Raw genomic sequence first — 17995 nt, forward strand, 5'->3', positions numbered from 1 at the left:
TAACATGTAGAGGGGCGTGAGAAGCACAAATGACATTTATAAGCAAAAAATAGATTTCGGTGCAAAATCACTTTTAGGTGCTAAATTACTGCTTATGAAGTTTTCATTGCAGTGCATGGATGGTTCGCTTCACCGCCCATGCACTCCTTGCAGGAGAATTATCACATTTAAAACCCAATAACAGTGAGAATAAAACACCACTCTGACCTGATACAAAATATGAAGGACACATTCTTCAAGCAATGGTTGGATGCGAAGGACTTAAGAAAACAATGGCTGTGGGGTGCTGACCTAAAGCCACTCTCTGAATGTAGTTAGTGTTGATTAGGAGTGCGTATAACTCCTGTAATTTGCTGTAGTGTAATTACAGCAAAATGATGCCAGACTATGAAAGGAGCGCAACCCAGCATTTAGCACTACTTTTTAAGTGCAACATGCACCTTTGAATCCAAAATGAACCTGCGGATTCATTTGTCATGAGAATATAGCACTAAATGCAACAGAACATGAACAGCAGTAGCCAGCAGCACCTGCTAAATTTCTGGTTCCTTGTTTTCCTGCAGAAGAATTTTTGTGTCAAATTACTCATAATTAAGCAAACAGGCATAATTGTGTATTGTTTGGTCATTTTGGAGTAAAAGAGTAACGCAGAATGACCATATATACTCCAATTACTCCAGCTTGATTAATCTTTTGCTCAGGACTAGTGTTGATGGCAAGGGCTCAGTAAACAGCTAAAACTCTCTCTAGTCAGACCTTGAAATATACGATTTTGACACTAACATGGGTGGTGTATTCCAAAGTGGGTCTGTAGCAAAGTGAGCCGCTTATCAGAGGCACTCTCTGAAAGTCCTATGAATACAGGTTACAAAAGCCCCTCTGAAGATCTGGTACAGAGAGCTCACACTATTTCTATCACTAGAGGAAAGGGCTGTAATGGGGGGAGGTGGAGTGCACTGTCTCTTTTCAGCTGCCCTGAGTAGTGTAAATAATCTCTTGTAGGGGAAGGTACAAATGCATATTTTGTGGAGAAATTTGGCAGGAGGTGAAGCCTAAACAGCATGAGAAAGTTGGGATTTGGCTCAGTTGGGGGCAAGTCAAATATAACAGTGGGCATTTTTAGAACATAGGGTCTCAGGGCTTTGGAAATGCTTACAAGACAGGGGGTGGCGGAAGAACCACAATAATGATTTCCTAAGAAAAGTTACACAGCATTAAAGGTTTGGGGTAGGAATCAATGACACTGTGGATTCCTGGGTATAAGTAGAAAGAAGAGGGGAGGAAAGCTCTGCACGATCGATGTCTGGGAAAGCACAATACCATGTATTTGTGATACCTTACCTGGTACTGAAAATAATTACACAATAGCTCAGAATTCAGTATTAATATAATAGAAAATGGTCTTGTGAAGCCATGAACCTGCAGAGGCACTCAGCATGCAGAGGCTTGCATCCACATGGCCATAAAATCCTTCAACAACTTTCAATCTCCTGATTATGTACAATTGTGTATTTTGATTCAAAAACTGTTTACTTCTTGAATCAGGTCTTTCATGTCATCACTCCAGTTGTACATGACTACTATAGTAGCTACTGTCAGTAGTAATCACCACTGATATTTAGGGGTGTGGGTGAAACCTTGACCTCTTAGTTCAGGTAGGCCAACAGCATCCTTGGTTGGGGTCTTGATGTGTGCGGGGGATGTTGAGAGCGAGGGCAGACTGCTCAGGTGGGGGAATTGGAAGGGGAATATCACGTACATCATCCGGCAGCTAGAGGAGTGTTTTAGGCCTTGTTATTTTACCACTAGCAGAAAAGCAGACTAGAGAAACAGGCGACATGTTCAACGTCTGTTTTACTGGTGGTAGTAGGTACTGTGGTGATTAATTCGAGGTACAAAAGTCTAAGCTAGGCGGATCATTTCACGAGCACTAACAACAGAAGTAAATAATTCAATTATTATGGAGTTCAATTCTGAATGCGTCTTTGTTCCTCCTTTACAACACAGAGCAGCCTGGCCTATCATCCACCGAAATCGTGACTGTTGCCCCTGGAGATCCTGTCATAATCCCCTGCCTGTATCCCTGCAAATATAACAGCTACCAGATATACTGGTGCAAGTGGAACAGTGGAGGCTGTGACCCTATGACCTGCAGTGAGCAGCACCAGAGTGGGCTGTCCATCAGCTGCGACAAAGACACCAGGGAGTTTCTGCTGTCAATTCCGCATGCCTCGCAGCACGACGAAGGCTGGTACTGGTGTGGCGTTCGGAAAGATGGCCGCTACGGTGAAACCGTGGGAGTGCACTTGAAAGTTAGTGAGGAAGGTAACTGTTTGCCCATGTCACTTCAAATCTTTAGAAGACAACTGTGGTGTGTAGTGAACATTTCAGTCTACTTTGCTGCTTACGTGTGCTGGTTGCATGTTTGATTAAAGCACCTTTCAGTAATTCTAAAAACATAGAGGGTTGACTCTGTAAATTAACAGGTAAGATTGAGAAAGTGTATTCAACTCCTTAACTTGACTCTTCCCTGATGCACTCAACCACAAAAATAGAGGGGAGTAGCTGACGCTGACCTCCCTACTGAGCCCACCAGCCAAGGGAACTGGCAGCATGGGGTTTTAATTATTAATTACAATATTTATCAATCTTGTGGAGTGCACACTACTTATAAAAGTCTGTAGGCATCGTTCTAAAAAACAATACTAAGACACATAACTTCCCTCTCTAGCAATCCCTAATGCCGCTCCTCCTCCCTCATTTGACATCGAGGCACCAGAAATTGGACCCAGAAGTAAAAGTGGGAAAAGGCCTAATGTTGATAAAGCTGATGAAGAAAGGTAAGCAAAATAAAACTGTTTATCCTCATTGACACACTGCAGAAAGCGAATGTAGTATCTACTCTGGACCTGGTTTAACCTGATGAGCGGTAGAGCCATGTGATGTTTGCAGTTACTGGCTGCATCCTTGGCCGGGAGTGGTGCTGGCAGTAAGTGTAAGCAACAGGCCTAGCTATAATCACAATCTGGAGTGAGGTCTTTGGAGTGGAGAAGTCAGGGCTGGATTTCTCCATTAACGTGTATTGAACTGAAGGACATTCTATGCGGGAGAAATGTAATGTGATGTCATTTTTCTGATACCAAAAATATAGGGCGTTTCTCATCCGATTTGGGAGCATGAGAAAGGCTGGGAGCTTGAAGCAGGAGTTAATTCGATTTTAGACAGATATCTAATCGTGAAAGACTTGCTTTCTGACAGAAAGGAAGCCCCTTGTTTGAAGAGCTGGAAAGTGAGACGACCATGTTTTTTTTCAGTATCGAATGTCAAGTGGCATGTAAGGGCATCTGCCCGATCCCTGCCGCCATTACCGAGGCTAGTACTGATACAGAAGCACAACCTTGGGGCATATTATCAAGGGATTTATCTCCGCTTTTTTGGCTTTAAAAGCCAAGAAAGCGGAGATAAAATTATCTCCCTATCAGCAACAGGTTGATAACACGCAAATTTGCATGTTAGCACCCTTTTTCTCTACCCTTCCCCTTGCATCTCTAATGAGATGCAAAGGGGGCGTTGCAGAGAAAAATAATAGGAGAAATGTTGTTAAGCGACATTTCTCCTATTATCAAGAATTTCGCTAACCCTGTTAGTGATAAAAAAGCAGCGCTAACCGCAGTTAAAAAATTTGTTGCTAAGCCTCATTAGCGATAAATATCGCTAATCGTTGGTAATATGCCCCCTTGTCCGTAAGACAGCTCTCCTCTCAGCCAGTGTAACGAGCCGGTACCTAGCAACACATTGAAGACAACACGTGAGCCAATTACCAGTAGAAGGATGAGAAGGTCACCAAGAAATGAACTACATTTTGAAAACACTGGGGGGCATATTATCAAGAAACAGCGTTAACATTATCGCCGCTTTAGCGGCAGAAAACATGGGCTTGATAATACTCCCTTGTGAATTCCCATAGAAGCCCATGTTCTGGTGTGAACATGGGCTTCTATGGGAATTCTCTACAGCGTATTATCAAGCCCGTTATCGCCACTTTAGTGGCAGTTTTCTGCCGCTAAGTGGCGATAATGTTAAAACTGCCGCTAAAGCAGCGATAAAGTTAACGCCGTGCTTGATAATATGCCCCCGAGATTGCCCGCAAGTGGTTAATTGAGGCAGACCGGTTTGCCGGTCGAATGATAAGACACAGATCATGTATGTGAGAGGGCAGCCACAGGTTCTCTCACTGGGACGCCGATGTGACTGTTGCCGCTCTTCCAGCTGCAGGATGACACTCTGGTGAGAGTGATACCTCTTCTTTATCTCCTCCCCAGCTCACCTGAGACCAACACTAGCTACGTTCTGCCCATCGTCCTGTCCTTGGGTGCGGTGGTCCTCCTGCTGGCTGCTGCATACTTTGTTTTCAGGCTGAGGTCGAGAACGGTTTCAGGTGAGTCCTGCGGTGTTTCTTAAGCGTTTCAGTCACCTTTTTAAAATCACCCCCAAAGAATCGAGGCCCAACAATAACAAACACCTCAGGGACAGCATTTGTGGCACAGCACTCCCTGGCGTCTGCTTGTGGGGGCCTGTTCTGTCCCATCAACAGTCTTATAGACCCGTCTCTTTGATTTGTTGTCGATTGTTGCAGTGTCTCACCTCAGTAGCGCTGGATGGTGGAGTGGGAATGCATGGCTGTAAAAGTGGTTTATCACATTCCCAAGGACTGTCGTTTTGATATTTTTACTTCTCCTTACTTGCATAGAAGTCGGTCAATGTAGATACACCTAATTACAAAATATACGAAATAATATCCCAAACCTCCTGCATAAGGTGGAAATTATCTTGATTTATGGCATCTATCGACACCTTCTTACCTCACCTGCGTACCATACTCTCCTTATTAGTATTTGACTTTTTTCTTTTTTACATGTGGTTCCTCTTAATTGCACACACAACCTATCCTTCCCTTAAAAATTGGAATTACATAATGGCCTAATCTCCTCTATCCTATTTCACACCACTAATTCAATTATACTGCATGAACTCACACACCCTAGTGAACGTTGACTTCCCAACATAGTAGTAACATCTAGTGGCCAATTACAGTACTGGGTTCAATTTTCACTAAAAGAGTGCTGCACTGACTTTGGGCAGTAGGATTACTGTTACTAAAAGAGAAAGGAATGTGGCTAGAAGCTACCAAAATACACGATCAATTGCAAGCATATGCCAATTTAAGTAGACGATGTGCATTTTTTTTCTGACTACAAGTGCCGTACTCCAGCAAATTGACATGTAAACCGGAAATAAGGATCATCTGCTTGCAGAATAAAAGTTCTAAATATGTTCTTTAGAGCCCACGTGATATATGCATTTTTGTAAACAGTTCTGTTTAGCGCTCTCAGACTAGTAATAGGGTGCTTTTGAATTCAAACACCACCCACCTAAATAATGAAAAATGTAGCATGTACAGACTGATTATGCCAGTCAGTTCAAGAGGAGAATGAGTTGGATAAAAGTGAAAAACATATGTTTTTTTACAGCTCAACAAATAATTGCCCCTCCTTAATCCCATAACCATGTGATTGTTGTTTTGTAGAGCCTGAAGCTGTAAATTGTGTTCTTTATTTTCCCTACTTGTTGTAATAAAAAATGTGATCACTTTTAATTAACTAACATCGTCCTTAGTTACAGATGACCAGTGATCCAGCGCTCTCAACAAAATTTTGCATAAATGACTCTATCTACTACCACCAAACATACACTTCAACACTAGGCCCATATCAACAATAGAGCGACTGAATCATGAGGCGATAAGATCTAAATATGTTGTTTAAACTACCCACAATAAACAAGACCAGCTTGTCATTTAGAAAGTTTATTAAACATATATAGGAAAACTTAGGTTTTGGAATTTTATTAAACAAGTATTAGAAAATGTCATAAAGAGAGGTTTATTCAGAATTAATAAAATGAGCATAAATCAAGAATTATTATTCATTAGAAGAAATAAGTAAAATTAAGCATTTCCAAATCCTAACTATCTCTCTGTCTCTACCCTCATCACCTAGAAATAAAGTAATTAATAAAAACTCCTTTCCTCACGTGTGTAGTCCATCAGCATAATACGTCCTTCAGGATTCTCGAGCGTAAGCCAAATGTCTGCTCTCTGAACTGATTCTTATACCCTAAAATAAGCTGAGCTAACTATTTTTCACATTCCAGCAGATGAATTCTAGCTCTCCATTGGCTGAGCCACCTCGTGCCACAGTAAACTGTGACATCTCCTTCTCACATGCCCGGGCAAATTCACTAGTTCATTGTTCATGCAGAAGTCTTGGCAGCATTTCCTTAGGCTGCTACATTTTGTATCGAAAAGAGTTCAAATAATGCAAATCTATCACGTCTCTTCCTTCTAACCTTGAGCCTGTCCGCTCTGAGCTCCCGTGGCACGTTAGCAAAATTTCTCCACAGAGTCATCTTTTAGCAGTTCTTTCCAAAACCTTTCAAAATAAAAGCTCAGAGGCTTTTTCCATCCTTTTCAGAATTATTTTCTCTTGTGCCATTTTCATCATTAGGCCTCTTTTCAGAAAGCGTCATTTTTCTGCGCCACCTCTCTTGCGCCACTTTTAAAAGTGTACTATTTTTCTGCAGCCATCTCTAAGCTTTATTTGTAAAACTATTATATAAACAAACACAAAAGAGTAATTAATGAAAGAAATACAGTTTGTTTTGTTATCACCCATCATTGCTAATGATTAACCCATTAGTCTAAATTACCTAGCAGAAGCACAAATAAAGCAGCATTTTATATCTACCATTCTTCATTTAATCCAGCAGGGTTCTTTATGCACCTATAGAGAATAGAGTGACACCACATAGACAGGGAAGCAAAATAAGCACATGCCATTATTTAAAAACAGCTGCTATTAGTCATGACACAACAATAGACATAATTAATTTATTATTTTCCACATACATGAGAATGCAACATAATACACATTTATGAGCACACATGTTAGTTTCCCACGTGTCTTTTGTGTATGTAACTTTAAACTAGGTTGTATTAATACTCACACACCACAAATTGTTAGCATAATTAATTAAATTATGGAAGTGTGACTTCACGAGTTGAAATAAAAATTATTTCTAAATCTCGCTTCATCAACTCCCCCATCTGGTGATTTTAAAATCACCAAACACCACCAAAAATTTTAGCAAATTTTTTATCTAAGATGAACATAATTCGATTTCACTTGTTTTAGTATTTCTAAAGACTTATCTCAACAGTTTATCTACAATTCTCATATTGAGTTTTAAGAATCTCCTCTAGTTCTACCTTTCTCTTGTGTAACATGTAACTGATCTTCAATAAGAGTGTCGCAAAAACTATAATTAATAAAGGTGTCAGTATTATACTATGTTTGTCTTGACTAGCTGAAACTTTGCTTGTCCTATTGACCTTAAACTTCTCCTTGTTAATTTCTAAAGGAAAAATGACAACCTAAATTAACCAAAGTATCAATTATTAGGAACACATATATCAGAGACAATTTTACAATATCTCTTTAACATTAAGCATCTTGAACTGGTATTTATAAAAAACATGAAAGTAATTTCATTAAGCTTGCAAGGAAAAATAAAACAACATTTTTTAAAAATTTTGGCTAAATTTTCTAAAAATTTCTAACACCCCCCTTTTTCAATTATTTTTTTTATTTTTTTTTATATACCTTTAAACCTTCTAACAGTTTTTCTTCGACCTAATGTCACAAGTTATATTTTTCCAGCTAACACAATTTCTTCGACCTTGTGTCACCTAACACATTTTCTTCAGCCTTATGCCAAAAACAGAAAACCCTAAATTTTTAACAGGTAAATACTTCAATCATTGTCACTATTGTCTTCAATCTCTTTCTGCCTGCTACTATTTACCTCCATTATAGTTATCACCTCTAATTTCTTTCCTGCCTCACTTTTCTTTTCAGAACCTTTTTGACTTGATATCTCATCAATCTGTTCCTTTGATCTGTGTACCAATTTGAATTTTAGGCCTTCATTTTCTCTTGGCCAAATATCATCTTCTCTTGATGATTTCTTCTTTTGCTCGGTCACATTACATTCTGTTTTCCAAGCTCCTTTTCTCAATTTTCTTATTTGAGAATCTTCATCACCTTCATCAGTTTCGTTGTCAGAAATTTTAATTCTAGACTCAGGTACTTCTTTACTCGGCAACTTCACTCTGTTAGGAACATCATCTTTGTAGCTGGTACTTGGCAATTCATCTTCTTCTTCAATTACCTTCAACTTCCCAGTTTCAGAATTCTTGTTCCTGCTTTCAGAGCTACTTTTCTGCTTTTCAATACTCTCCTGGTCTTCAATCACAATCTGATCACTTTCTTCTTCTGCTTCTTTTTCTAGCAGATCTCCATCATTTTCTGAGTCTTCAGTCACAATTTTCAAGTCTTCTTCATTCAAGGCTTGTTTTATATTCTTGTTCTCCAGATGTCGACCAACTTGTCGATCTTCAAGATCTGGATTTCTTTCAGGTTCTTCTTAATCTGAATCAGCAGTGGTGACACTATCCTCATCAGGATTTTCAGGTGTAGGTACACGAAAAGTATGGCCAGTGTCAATCCACCTCTTCAGTCTTTTACACTTCACTGTATTTGTTGTGACAAGACTAACTGGCCTCCCCTTCTGCCACCTTGGCACTACACAATTTCCTTTTAGACAAACCTTTTTCCTGATCCTTTCACCTGGTAACAGATCAAGTGCTTGTTCTTTTTCTCTCGTTTGCACTTCAGTTCCATCTTCATTAGACACAGAAGTCATTTCATCTGATAAATTCCTGCAGTACTCCAAATTGATACTATCTTTGATAGTCATCATTCTTTTCACTGGTATGAATGTCTGACTCATGACCTTGTCCATCATAATATCATGAAGTCTTAAACTTGTCTCTTTATCAGTAGCACTTTTCAGAAACATCAAAACAAGTGGAAGGACATCTGTCCAATTTATACCTGTAGCTAGGCATATGTTTGCATCTCTGTTCTTTGTAATACCATTCTCTTTCTCCACAACACCTGAAATTTCTATTCTATCTGTACAATGGAACAGTCTTTTTTCAATATGTCTTCTGTCATTTGATAACATTGCAACTTTAATTTCATCAATATGTCGAATCTGAAATGTTTCAACCCATCTTGAAAACAAACAGATAATCACAAAAATGTAGCACAGATTGTCATGCAGTGCCATCTCAATGAAATCCATTTGTAATCTGGTGAATGAACCATTCTCCTGTAATTCTGTTTCCAATCCCAAAATTGTTTTCTTAATTGTGTTCACTTGCTGGCAAGACAGACACCTCTGGTAAAGAAATTCTACAATTCTATGGTACATTCTGTCCATGTCAGTAATCATACTATTTAGTAAAACTACTCTGCCATCCTTGTGTGTCCAAATCTCATCCTCATCTCGCTGTCTATAATCTGCTCTCAACCATGTGTTTTTCTCCTCATGAGTTGCTTCATTTTGTAAATCTTTGACTCTCTGCCATGTTTCAACTATAGATGTTAGTATTAGTGAACTCAAAGCATGTTCATCATTCTTTTTGTATGCTGTACCTTTTATGACAGCAATCCTTTCTGCCAATTGAATGTTATCAATCAATCCTTTAATTAAATTTGCATTTTTGATAGTTGAACCTGTAGAAGCAAAATAATCTCTGTGGGACCAGAACTGTTCAAAATCATGCTCAACTCCATAACCGCATTCATTGTCTGTTTCCTGCTCTCTATTTAATCCTGTATCTGTATTGTCTGACTGCTTATTAACATAATTTGGCAATGGCAGTGAAGCCATCTCATTCTGCTCAATCATTACCTGTCGCTGTATCTGTAGCTGTTCATTTAGCTCATTTAATTCAATCTCCTTTTCATTTAACCATAATTTTGACTTATCAGACTGTGTAACATTAATCATATCAATGTCAGACTTCTCACTTGCTAGAACTGAAGTCATCTCTGTTTCTTGCTTAGTTGTAATCCCTACTAGTTCAATTTCAAGTACAATAGAATACACTTTTTCAGTTAATGGGATCTTAAAAACTGCGGGATTAGTTTCATTTTTTCTAAGTACAGGTACTGTCACTGCTTCCATATATTTCATTGACTGTTTTAAATCTTTTGATGAATTCATATGATCAGGAATATTAATTCCATAAGTACTAGGCATTTCATCATGCTTTTCTATTGCATCATTTTGATAATATGTCTGATCTGGGACTTCATTAATTTGAACTGGGACTCTCGACGTTACATTAATCTGTTCTGGCAATCTATTTAAATTATTGTCCTGATCTGTATTTACAACATCTATTTTACATTGATCACTATCTTCAACTCTGATACCTTTATTATTTAATTTCGCTAATTTGGGAATCATTAATTTATTCTCGCATTTAGCCACAACCTTTTTCATTTTCTTATACCAGGAAAACTTTTTCTCTTTCTTTTGATAATTGTTATCCATGTTAAAATTGGTTATATATAATTATAATAGGCAAATGTGTTCACTTAATTGGCCTTATACCGTTTGCTGATCAATTAATAAATTGATTTAACACTATCAGGTGTAGAAAAAAAACCTTATAACTTGATCAATTTAATATATCTCCTAATTTACCTGTATCACTAATTTTAATAAATCTGGAAAGAAAAACTTTAATTTGCAAAAACAGCAATATAAAATATTTATTTTGCAACAACAAAACACCAAAATGCAATTAGCTATTTTTAAAATGTATTTATTTACACTTACACACCTTTCTGCATCAACACCTGTGAAAAAAGAAAACCTTATCTGATTGCCTTTAATTTAAATAAAAATGTTTGGCTACAAAAACCTTTAGACTCCTTTATCAATAATTTTATTCAAATTAGCTTTCTCTTTTTCCTAAATTCTCACTATTAATTTTGAGCAATAAAAATTTTAAACTAACTAAAAACACTACTGGTAGTAATCAAATCAATAAATCAAAATTAAGGACAGAACTGTGTATTTTTAAAATAATTCTATTGTTTACGTAATTACCTTAAACACAGGTAACCTCCCAAAAACACTCTGTCTAATTTAATAATGGATTGCTCCTACTCTACTGTCAATAAATTATATGTAGCCTTGTGTGATACAATAAACACACTAGTAATACAGCAGCCAGCAAAAGGCTCAGTAATGTTTATTTATTTAATTATGCTGTATAACTCTTGCTCTCAGAACGTTAATCTGTTCAATAACAGTATGTATTAATAAACAATGTTCATTCCCTATCAGACGTTCTGCTCACTTGTTCATAATAACAATCATTAGGCAAAAATCAGCAGACAAGAACAAATTTTTTTAGTGATTCTGCTTTAGTCTGCTCTGGCAACCATAAAACGCTAGCGCAACGTCAGAAACTGAGACAATTGTAGCTTTTAAGGCTTATTCTTATTATTATAAACGAAGGACTTGTAATTTAAACGAAGTTCTAGGCACTAGTATTAGAGAAATTAAAGTCTTAATACTCTCGGCAAAAGTAAACAACGCTTCAACCAATTACAGCATCACAAATTTCTCTACTAATCAGAGCACTGCGGCTGCAAAATGCTCCAGCCAATCAGAGCGCTGCTTTCGTGAAGCTCAACCAATCACAGCGCGGCTATTACTGTATTTTACACGCTGCTACTTTCTTTCTTTGCCTTCGCGCTCCAAGCAGCAGCCTCTCCTGTACTCTAATGAATTATTTCTGAGTGTTAATCGTATTTTAGCCAATGAGAGCGCTACTTCGCTCTGACACTTCAGATGTCTTCAACAAATCAGGGCGCGGCTCTATAATGACGAAACGGACATATTCTACTAATCAGAGCGCGGCTGCTCTGACATACACAGCTGTCATGGCTTTGAATTTTCCGCACTGTGCCTATCTTTTCACCTAATAAACTAAAATTTTAATACAAAATTTAAGATATTAAAGCAGGAAAACTTTAAATTTCACTTAAATGGTAGTAATTTGGCAACAACTCGACAGCGATAACACGTATTAACTATCTAGAGCGCAACCACCTCTAAATACAGGAAAGCTGTCAGCGAATTACAATGCAGCTTTGTTCAGACGCTGTAACACTCCATCCAATTAAGACGCGGCCCTGTTATGACGCTGCTATTTCTTTAACCAATCAGGGCGTGGCCCTGCTCTGACACTGCGGTCTCCTGATCAATGGGAGCCCGGCGGCTGTGACGTAGACAGCCGCTGCAGCTGGTAGCTCTCTCTTTACGCTCCAAGCAGCCCCTCCTTCACAAAATTAGATTTTTAACACACAACGCTCAACGCTCATCGGCCACTACCACCCAGAAAGGAAACCTCAAATTGAAATTACTGATTTATCAAAAGCCACTCAATAAACAATGTTAATACACATCAGTTGATGACACACACAGCCGACACAGCCTCTAACTTTCCTCTCACTCTCTCAATTTTAAACAACTTCTCTAAATACATGAGCAGTGATAAGCTGTACCAATAAATGAAAATCGAACGGAAATATTTAATTTGTAATTTACTAAATTTAAAGAGTCAACGCGCCTCAGCCAATTAGAGTGTTGTTAGGAATATTTTAGCCAATCAGAGCGCTTCTTTACTCTGACACTCCAGGCACCTCAATAAATTAAAGCGCGACTCTATTATGACGCGCCGGGAATTTTAACCTATCAGAGTGCGGCGACTTTAATGTACATGGCAGCTGCAGCTTCGAGCTCTCTTCCCTCGCGCCTTAAACACCTTGAGAATAGAATACAATACGCAATTCTCCCCACAGGCACCAGTTGCAACGCGCCTTTCCCTTCCAAAACAATAGCGCTGTCAAGAAGGAAACCAAAGCGGAGACCTATTTCCACAATGGAGTGTATTAGTTCGTCATTTGTTCTTTAATATTTATTAAACTTTGGGGCACTTATAAAATATCTATATTATGAGCAACCACTTTTAAACATAAAAACGCTGTCAGCCAATCACAGCGTTGCTCTGTTATGACACGATGGCATTTTAACCAATCAGGGCACAGCGTTTTTATGATAAACTAGACGCTCTAGCCAATCCGAGCGCGACAGTTCTGACGTATGCAGCTGCTGCGGTTTCAGGCTCTCCCCACATGTTCTCGCTCTCACAAATAGCCCCTCCTTTACAATTTCGATCGGGACACTTTTTTAATCGTTTTAAACTACGGGGAACAATTTATTATTATATTTAAAGCGGGGAATGTTTTTAAAATTAATACTGATCCCTTTTTACTTACTTAAACATCGTAAATTACTTTTAAAAATGTTTAACAACGTGGAATACCTTAATTATAACCTAATTAACACAGAACATTCCAAAATGCTCCTAAATGTTTTAAATTAGCACAGATCATCTTTTTATACATCTCAACTATGCTGAACACTTTTGAATTGATTTTTTATTAGCGTGCAGAGCTTTTAAATGTATTTAAACAGTGCACAATATCTTATAAAGTCTTTTAAATAGCACAGACTTTATCTTGAACGTTCCTAAGTACCTTAAAATTACTTTTGGTACAATTTAGTAAGTACATAAAACGAACTCATTTGTCCTCTTCTCTAAATAGGATAGTTTTACATTCATTCAAGTATTCTCAGCTTGGAATAGTCGGCCCTATTCTCATAGAATAATTTTCAATTGCCAGTAGAGCAACTCTTACTCTACCCTTCTAACAAGTAATACATGAACTCATCTCCCTCAGAATGCACAACTTAGTGACTTATTCGAAAGTTCGACTTGAACACTATTACAAAACAATCACGCACTTTCAAACAGAAAATTTCCCTATTCAAACACACATGAAATCCGTACAGGACTCTCACCTGTTTATAGATATCATGCACCTAACATGTGTTGCACGGCCACAACACTGGTGATACACGGCGATACCACTTCAGAAGCAGAACAAATGTACTTGTGTAACCTGCTTACATATCAGCGTCCTGATCACAGCATCACACATCTCTAGCCATGGCTAATCTGAGAAATTTCACACTGCTTGAAAAATCTCTTACATTAAACAAACTGACTAACTCAACATATGTTAAAATTTAATCCTATGAATATACCAACATATATGTGTCAAACATGTAACATGTATGTCAAAAACAACATAAAACCATCCGATTGCTGCCAGAGAATTGATCCAGCGCTCTCACCAACATTTTGCATCAATGACTCTATCTACTACCACCAAACTTACACTTCAACACTAGGCCCATATCAACAATAGAGCGACTGAATCATGAGGCGATAAGATCTAAATATGTTGTTTAAACTACCCACAATAAACAAGACCAGCTTGTCATTTAGAAAGTTTATTAAACATATATAGGAAAACTTAGGTTTTGGAATTTTATTAAACAAGTATTAGAAAATGTCATAAAGAGAGATTTATTCAGAATTAATAAAATGAGCATAAATCAAGAATTATTATTCATTAGCAGAAATAAGTAAAATTTAGCATTTCCAAATCCTAACTATCTCTCTGTCTCTACCCTCATCACCTAGAAATAAAGTAATTAATAAAAACTCCTTTCCTCACTTGTGTAGTCCATCAGCATAATACGTCCTTCAGGATTCTCGAGCGTAAGCCAAATGTCTGCTCTCTGAACTGATTCTTATACCCTAAAATAAGCTGAGCTAACTATTTTTCACATTCCAGCAGATGAATTCTAGCTCTCCATTGGCTGAGCCACCTCGTGCCACAGTAAACTGTGACATCTCCTTCTCACATGCCCGGGCAAATTCACTAGTTCATTGTTCATGCAGAAGTCTTGGCAGCATTTCCTTAGGCTGCTACATTTCGTATCGAAAAGAGTTCAAATAATGCAAATCTATCACGTCTCTTCCTTCTAACCTTGAGCCTGTCCGCTCTGAGCTCCCGTGGCACGTTAGCAAAATTTCTCCACAGTCATCTTTTAGCAGTTCTTTCCAAAACCTTTCAAAATAAAAGCTCAGATCCTTTTTCCATCCTTTTCAGAATTATTTTCTCTTGTGCCATTTTCATCATTAGGCCTCTTTTCAGAAAGCGTCATTTTTCTGCGCCACCTCTCTTGCGCCACTTTTAAAAGTGTACTATTTTTCTGCAGCCATCTCTAAGCTTTATTTGTAAAACTATTATATAAACAAACACAAAAGAGTAATTAATGAAAGAAATACAGTTTGTTTTGTTATCACCCATCATTGCTAATGATTAACCCATTAGTCTAAATTACCTAGCAGAAGCACAAATAAAGCAGCATTTTATATCTACCATTCTTCATGTAATCCAGCAGGGTTCTTTATGCACCTATAGAGAATAGAGTGACACCACATAGACAGGGAAGCAAAATAAGCACATGCCATTATTTAAAAACAGCTGCTATTAGTCATGACACAACAATAGACATAATTAATTTATTATTTTCCACATACATGAGAATGCAACATAATGCACATTTATGAGCACACATGTTAGTTTCCCATGTGTCTTTTGTGTATGTAACTTTAAACTAGGTTGTATTAATACTCACACACCACAAATTGTTAGCATAATTAATTAAATTATGGAAGTGTGACTTCACAAGTTGAAATAAAAATTATTTCTAAATCTCGCTTCATCACCAGGTACAACTGGTTTCATATCCTGTGGAGCACTGGGAGGAAATAGTCAAGTGTTGTTGAATATTATCTGCTCTGCCCTTTTTAGGACGAGCATTCAAGACCTGTTGTAATTTCTTATGTTGGCTTAACCCCTTCGCTGCTAGGCCTTTCCTCCCCTGTGCTAAGCCTTTTTTTGGCTATCTGAGGTAGTTCGCACTTAGGCCCCTGTACATTTTTGAACACATAAGGTATCCACGCCAAATTTGCGTCCTTTTCTTCTAACATCACGGGGATTCTAAAGGTACCCAGGGTTTGTGGATTACCCTAGGGGGGGGACCCAGAAATTAGCTACAATGCAACTAATTTTGTTTTTTGGGGGGGAAAATGGGAAAAAACTGCTGCAAATGAAAGCATCTGTTTTTTTCCCCTGCAAATGGTATCAGAAAAGGGTTTGTGGGGCTGAAATCACAGTTTCCCAGTTTTTAGGGAATTACAGACTTTTGGCAGAAAACCAAAATTGTTTACACAGTTTTGGCATTTTTCTGGGACATAGCCTATTTTTGCTATTTTTGTGCTTTCAACCTCCTTCCAGTTACTGGTAGAAATGGGTATAAAAGCAATAATGGATCCTGCAAAGCTATACATTTTAAAAAAGTAGACAACATTCTGAATGCAGCAGGGGGTCATTTGTGTAGATCCTTCAAGGTTTCTCTATAGAAACTATCAGTTAAATATATGAAAAATTGAAAATTAGTTGACAAAAACAGCCATTTGTGTCAACGTATTCACATGTAACTTCTTCTAATTATGACAGGTCTTTCAAAGCAATATACCATTACATCTGTTGGACCTTACTGGTTGTGGGACCATATAGGACTTGTAGGTTCACCCAGAACCCGACGAACCCAGAGCCAAAAAAGGGCAGTGACTTGCAATGGATTTTCATTATGTACCGGGTATATAGCAATTATTCTGGCAACATGTATACATGGAAAAATCGGTATGAAAGACACCTATGCATTTCTGAAATGGGAACAAAATATAGAGATTAGAAACAGTAGATATTTACACATTTCCGTATTTGGGAATACTCATGCTAGCATGAGAATTATCGGTCATTTTTCAAAATGACTTCTTTTTGATGAATTGTCTTTCATTGGAAAGGCAGAAATGCATTGAAAGACAATAGGTAATAACAGTTGCTCTACAAATCAGAATTACCCTAAGTTTCCTGATAAAAGTGGTACCTCACTTGTGTGTGTAGGCCTAGTGTCTGCGACAGGAAACGCTACGTGAGCACGGTAACTACAAAAAATATCAAATTCAAAATATCGACTGACATTAATACCGAAGTAAAAATATAGAATGGACAAAATATTAACCCTGGGCGTAGTGTGCGGAGTGGGGCTCCGCGGAGCTACGCGAAGTGGGCACACAACTACGCCCACCCGCGCAATCCGCGTAGCCCCACTCCGCGCCGCCCGCCTCCCTCCCGCCCTCCCTAAATACATCAATAAAAGTATAAAAAGCTATTAAAAACACTTACCTTGTCTGCCACGTCCCCGGGGCTCCCTCTCGCCGTCCCGCGATTCGCGCCGCCACCGACCCGGATACTAAAGCGCATGCGCGGGCGGCCGCCCGCGCATGCGCATTAGGACCCGAAATGGCGGCGAGAATCGCGGGACGGCGAGAGGGAGCCCCGGGGACGCGGCAGACAAGGTAAGTGTTTTTAATAGCTTTTCATACTTTTATTGATGTATTTAGGGAGGGCGGGAGGGAGGCGGGTGGCGGCCGGCTACGCACCGTCTGCGGAGCGCGCGTAGTGCCGCCTGGCTACGCCCGCTACGCAAAATGCGTAGGAGACGGCACTCCGTGCACTCCGTGCACGGAGCGTAGCTGGCCGCCCACCCTTACAAAATATCGAATGGAAAGAATGTAGTAAACACAATTTTTTCATTTAAGGTAAGTAACTTAATATCGATTTTTATAAATATAGAAAATCAAAATATCGAAGTATATAATATAGGTATTAAAATATATCGAATTTTTAATAATATTGAATTTTTTCAAGTGTTTTGTATGTTAGTATATGTGTGAAAAGTGTATATTTTTATTATAATTTATTTTAATTAATTAATTTTATGTTATTTAATTTTTGTGTAATTTAATTCTGTAGCGGGTTGGGGGTTTATAGGGGAATAGGGTGCAAAGTAATTTAATTGTAATTAATTAAATATTTTAATTTATTTATTGGTATTTATTTTTAATTAATTGTTAATTAATTTTTAATTGTAATTAATTAATTTGTAATTTGTAATT

General features: G+C 38.1%; 1 protein-coding gene across 23 annotated transcripts in view; it reads left to right on the plus strand.

The window, feature by feature from the left end:
- Window positions 1–17995, plus strand: part of LOC144755528 (polymeric immunoglobulin receptor-like) — a 348962-nt gene that overhangs the window by 236638 nt on the left and 94329 nt on the right. For all 23 annotated transcript variants that reach the window (XM_078644541.1, XM_078644560.1, XM_078644554.1 and 20 more), the window contains 3 exons: window positions 2008–2325; window positions 2732–2840; window positions 4323–4438. In XM_078644541.1, coding sequence (XP_078500667.1) covers window positions 2008–2325; window positions 2732–2840; window positions 4323–4438 — 543 coding nt within the window. The remainder of the gene's footprint in view (window positions 1–2007; window positions 2326–2731; window positions 2841–4322; window positions 4439–17995) is intronic.

The sequence above is a fragment of the Lissotriton helveticus genome, chromosome 5_1, assembly GCF_964261635.1.
Source record: "Lissotriton helveticus chromosome 5_1, aLisHel1.1, whole genome shotgun sequence".
Lineage (NCBI taxonomy): Eukaryota > Metazoa > Chordata > Amphibia > Caudata > Salamandridae > Lissotriton > Lissotriton helveticus.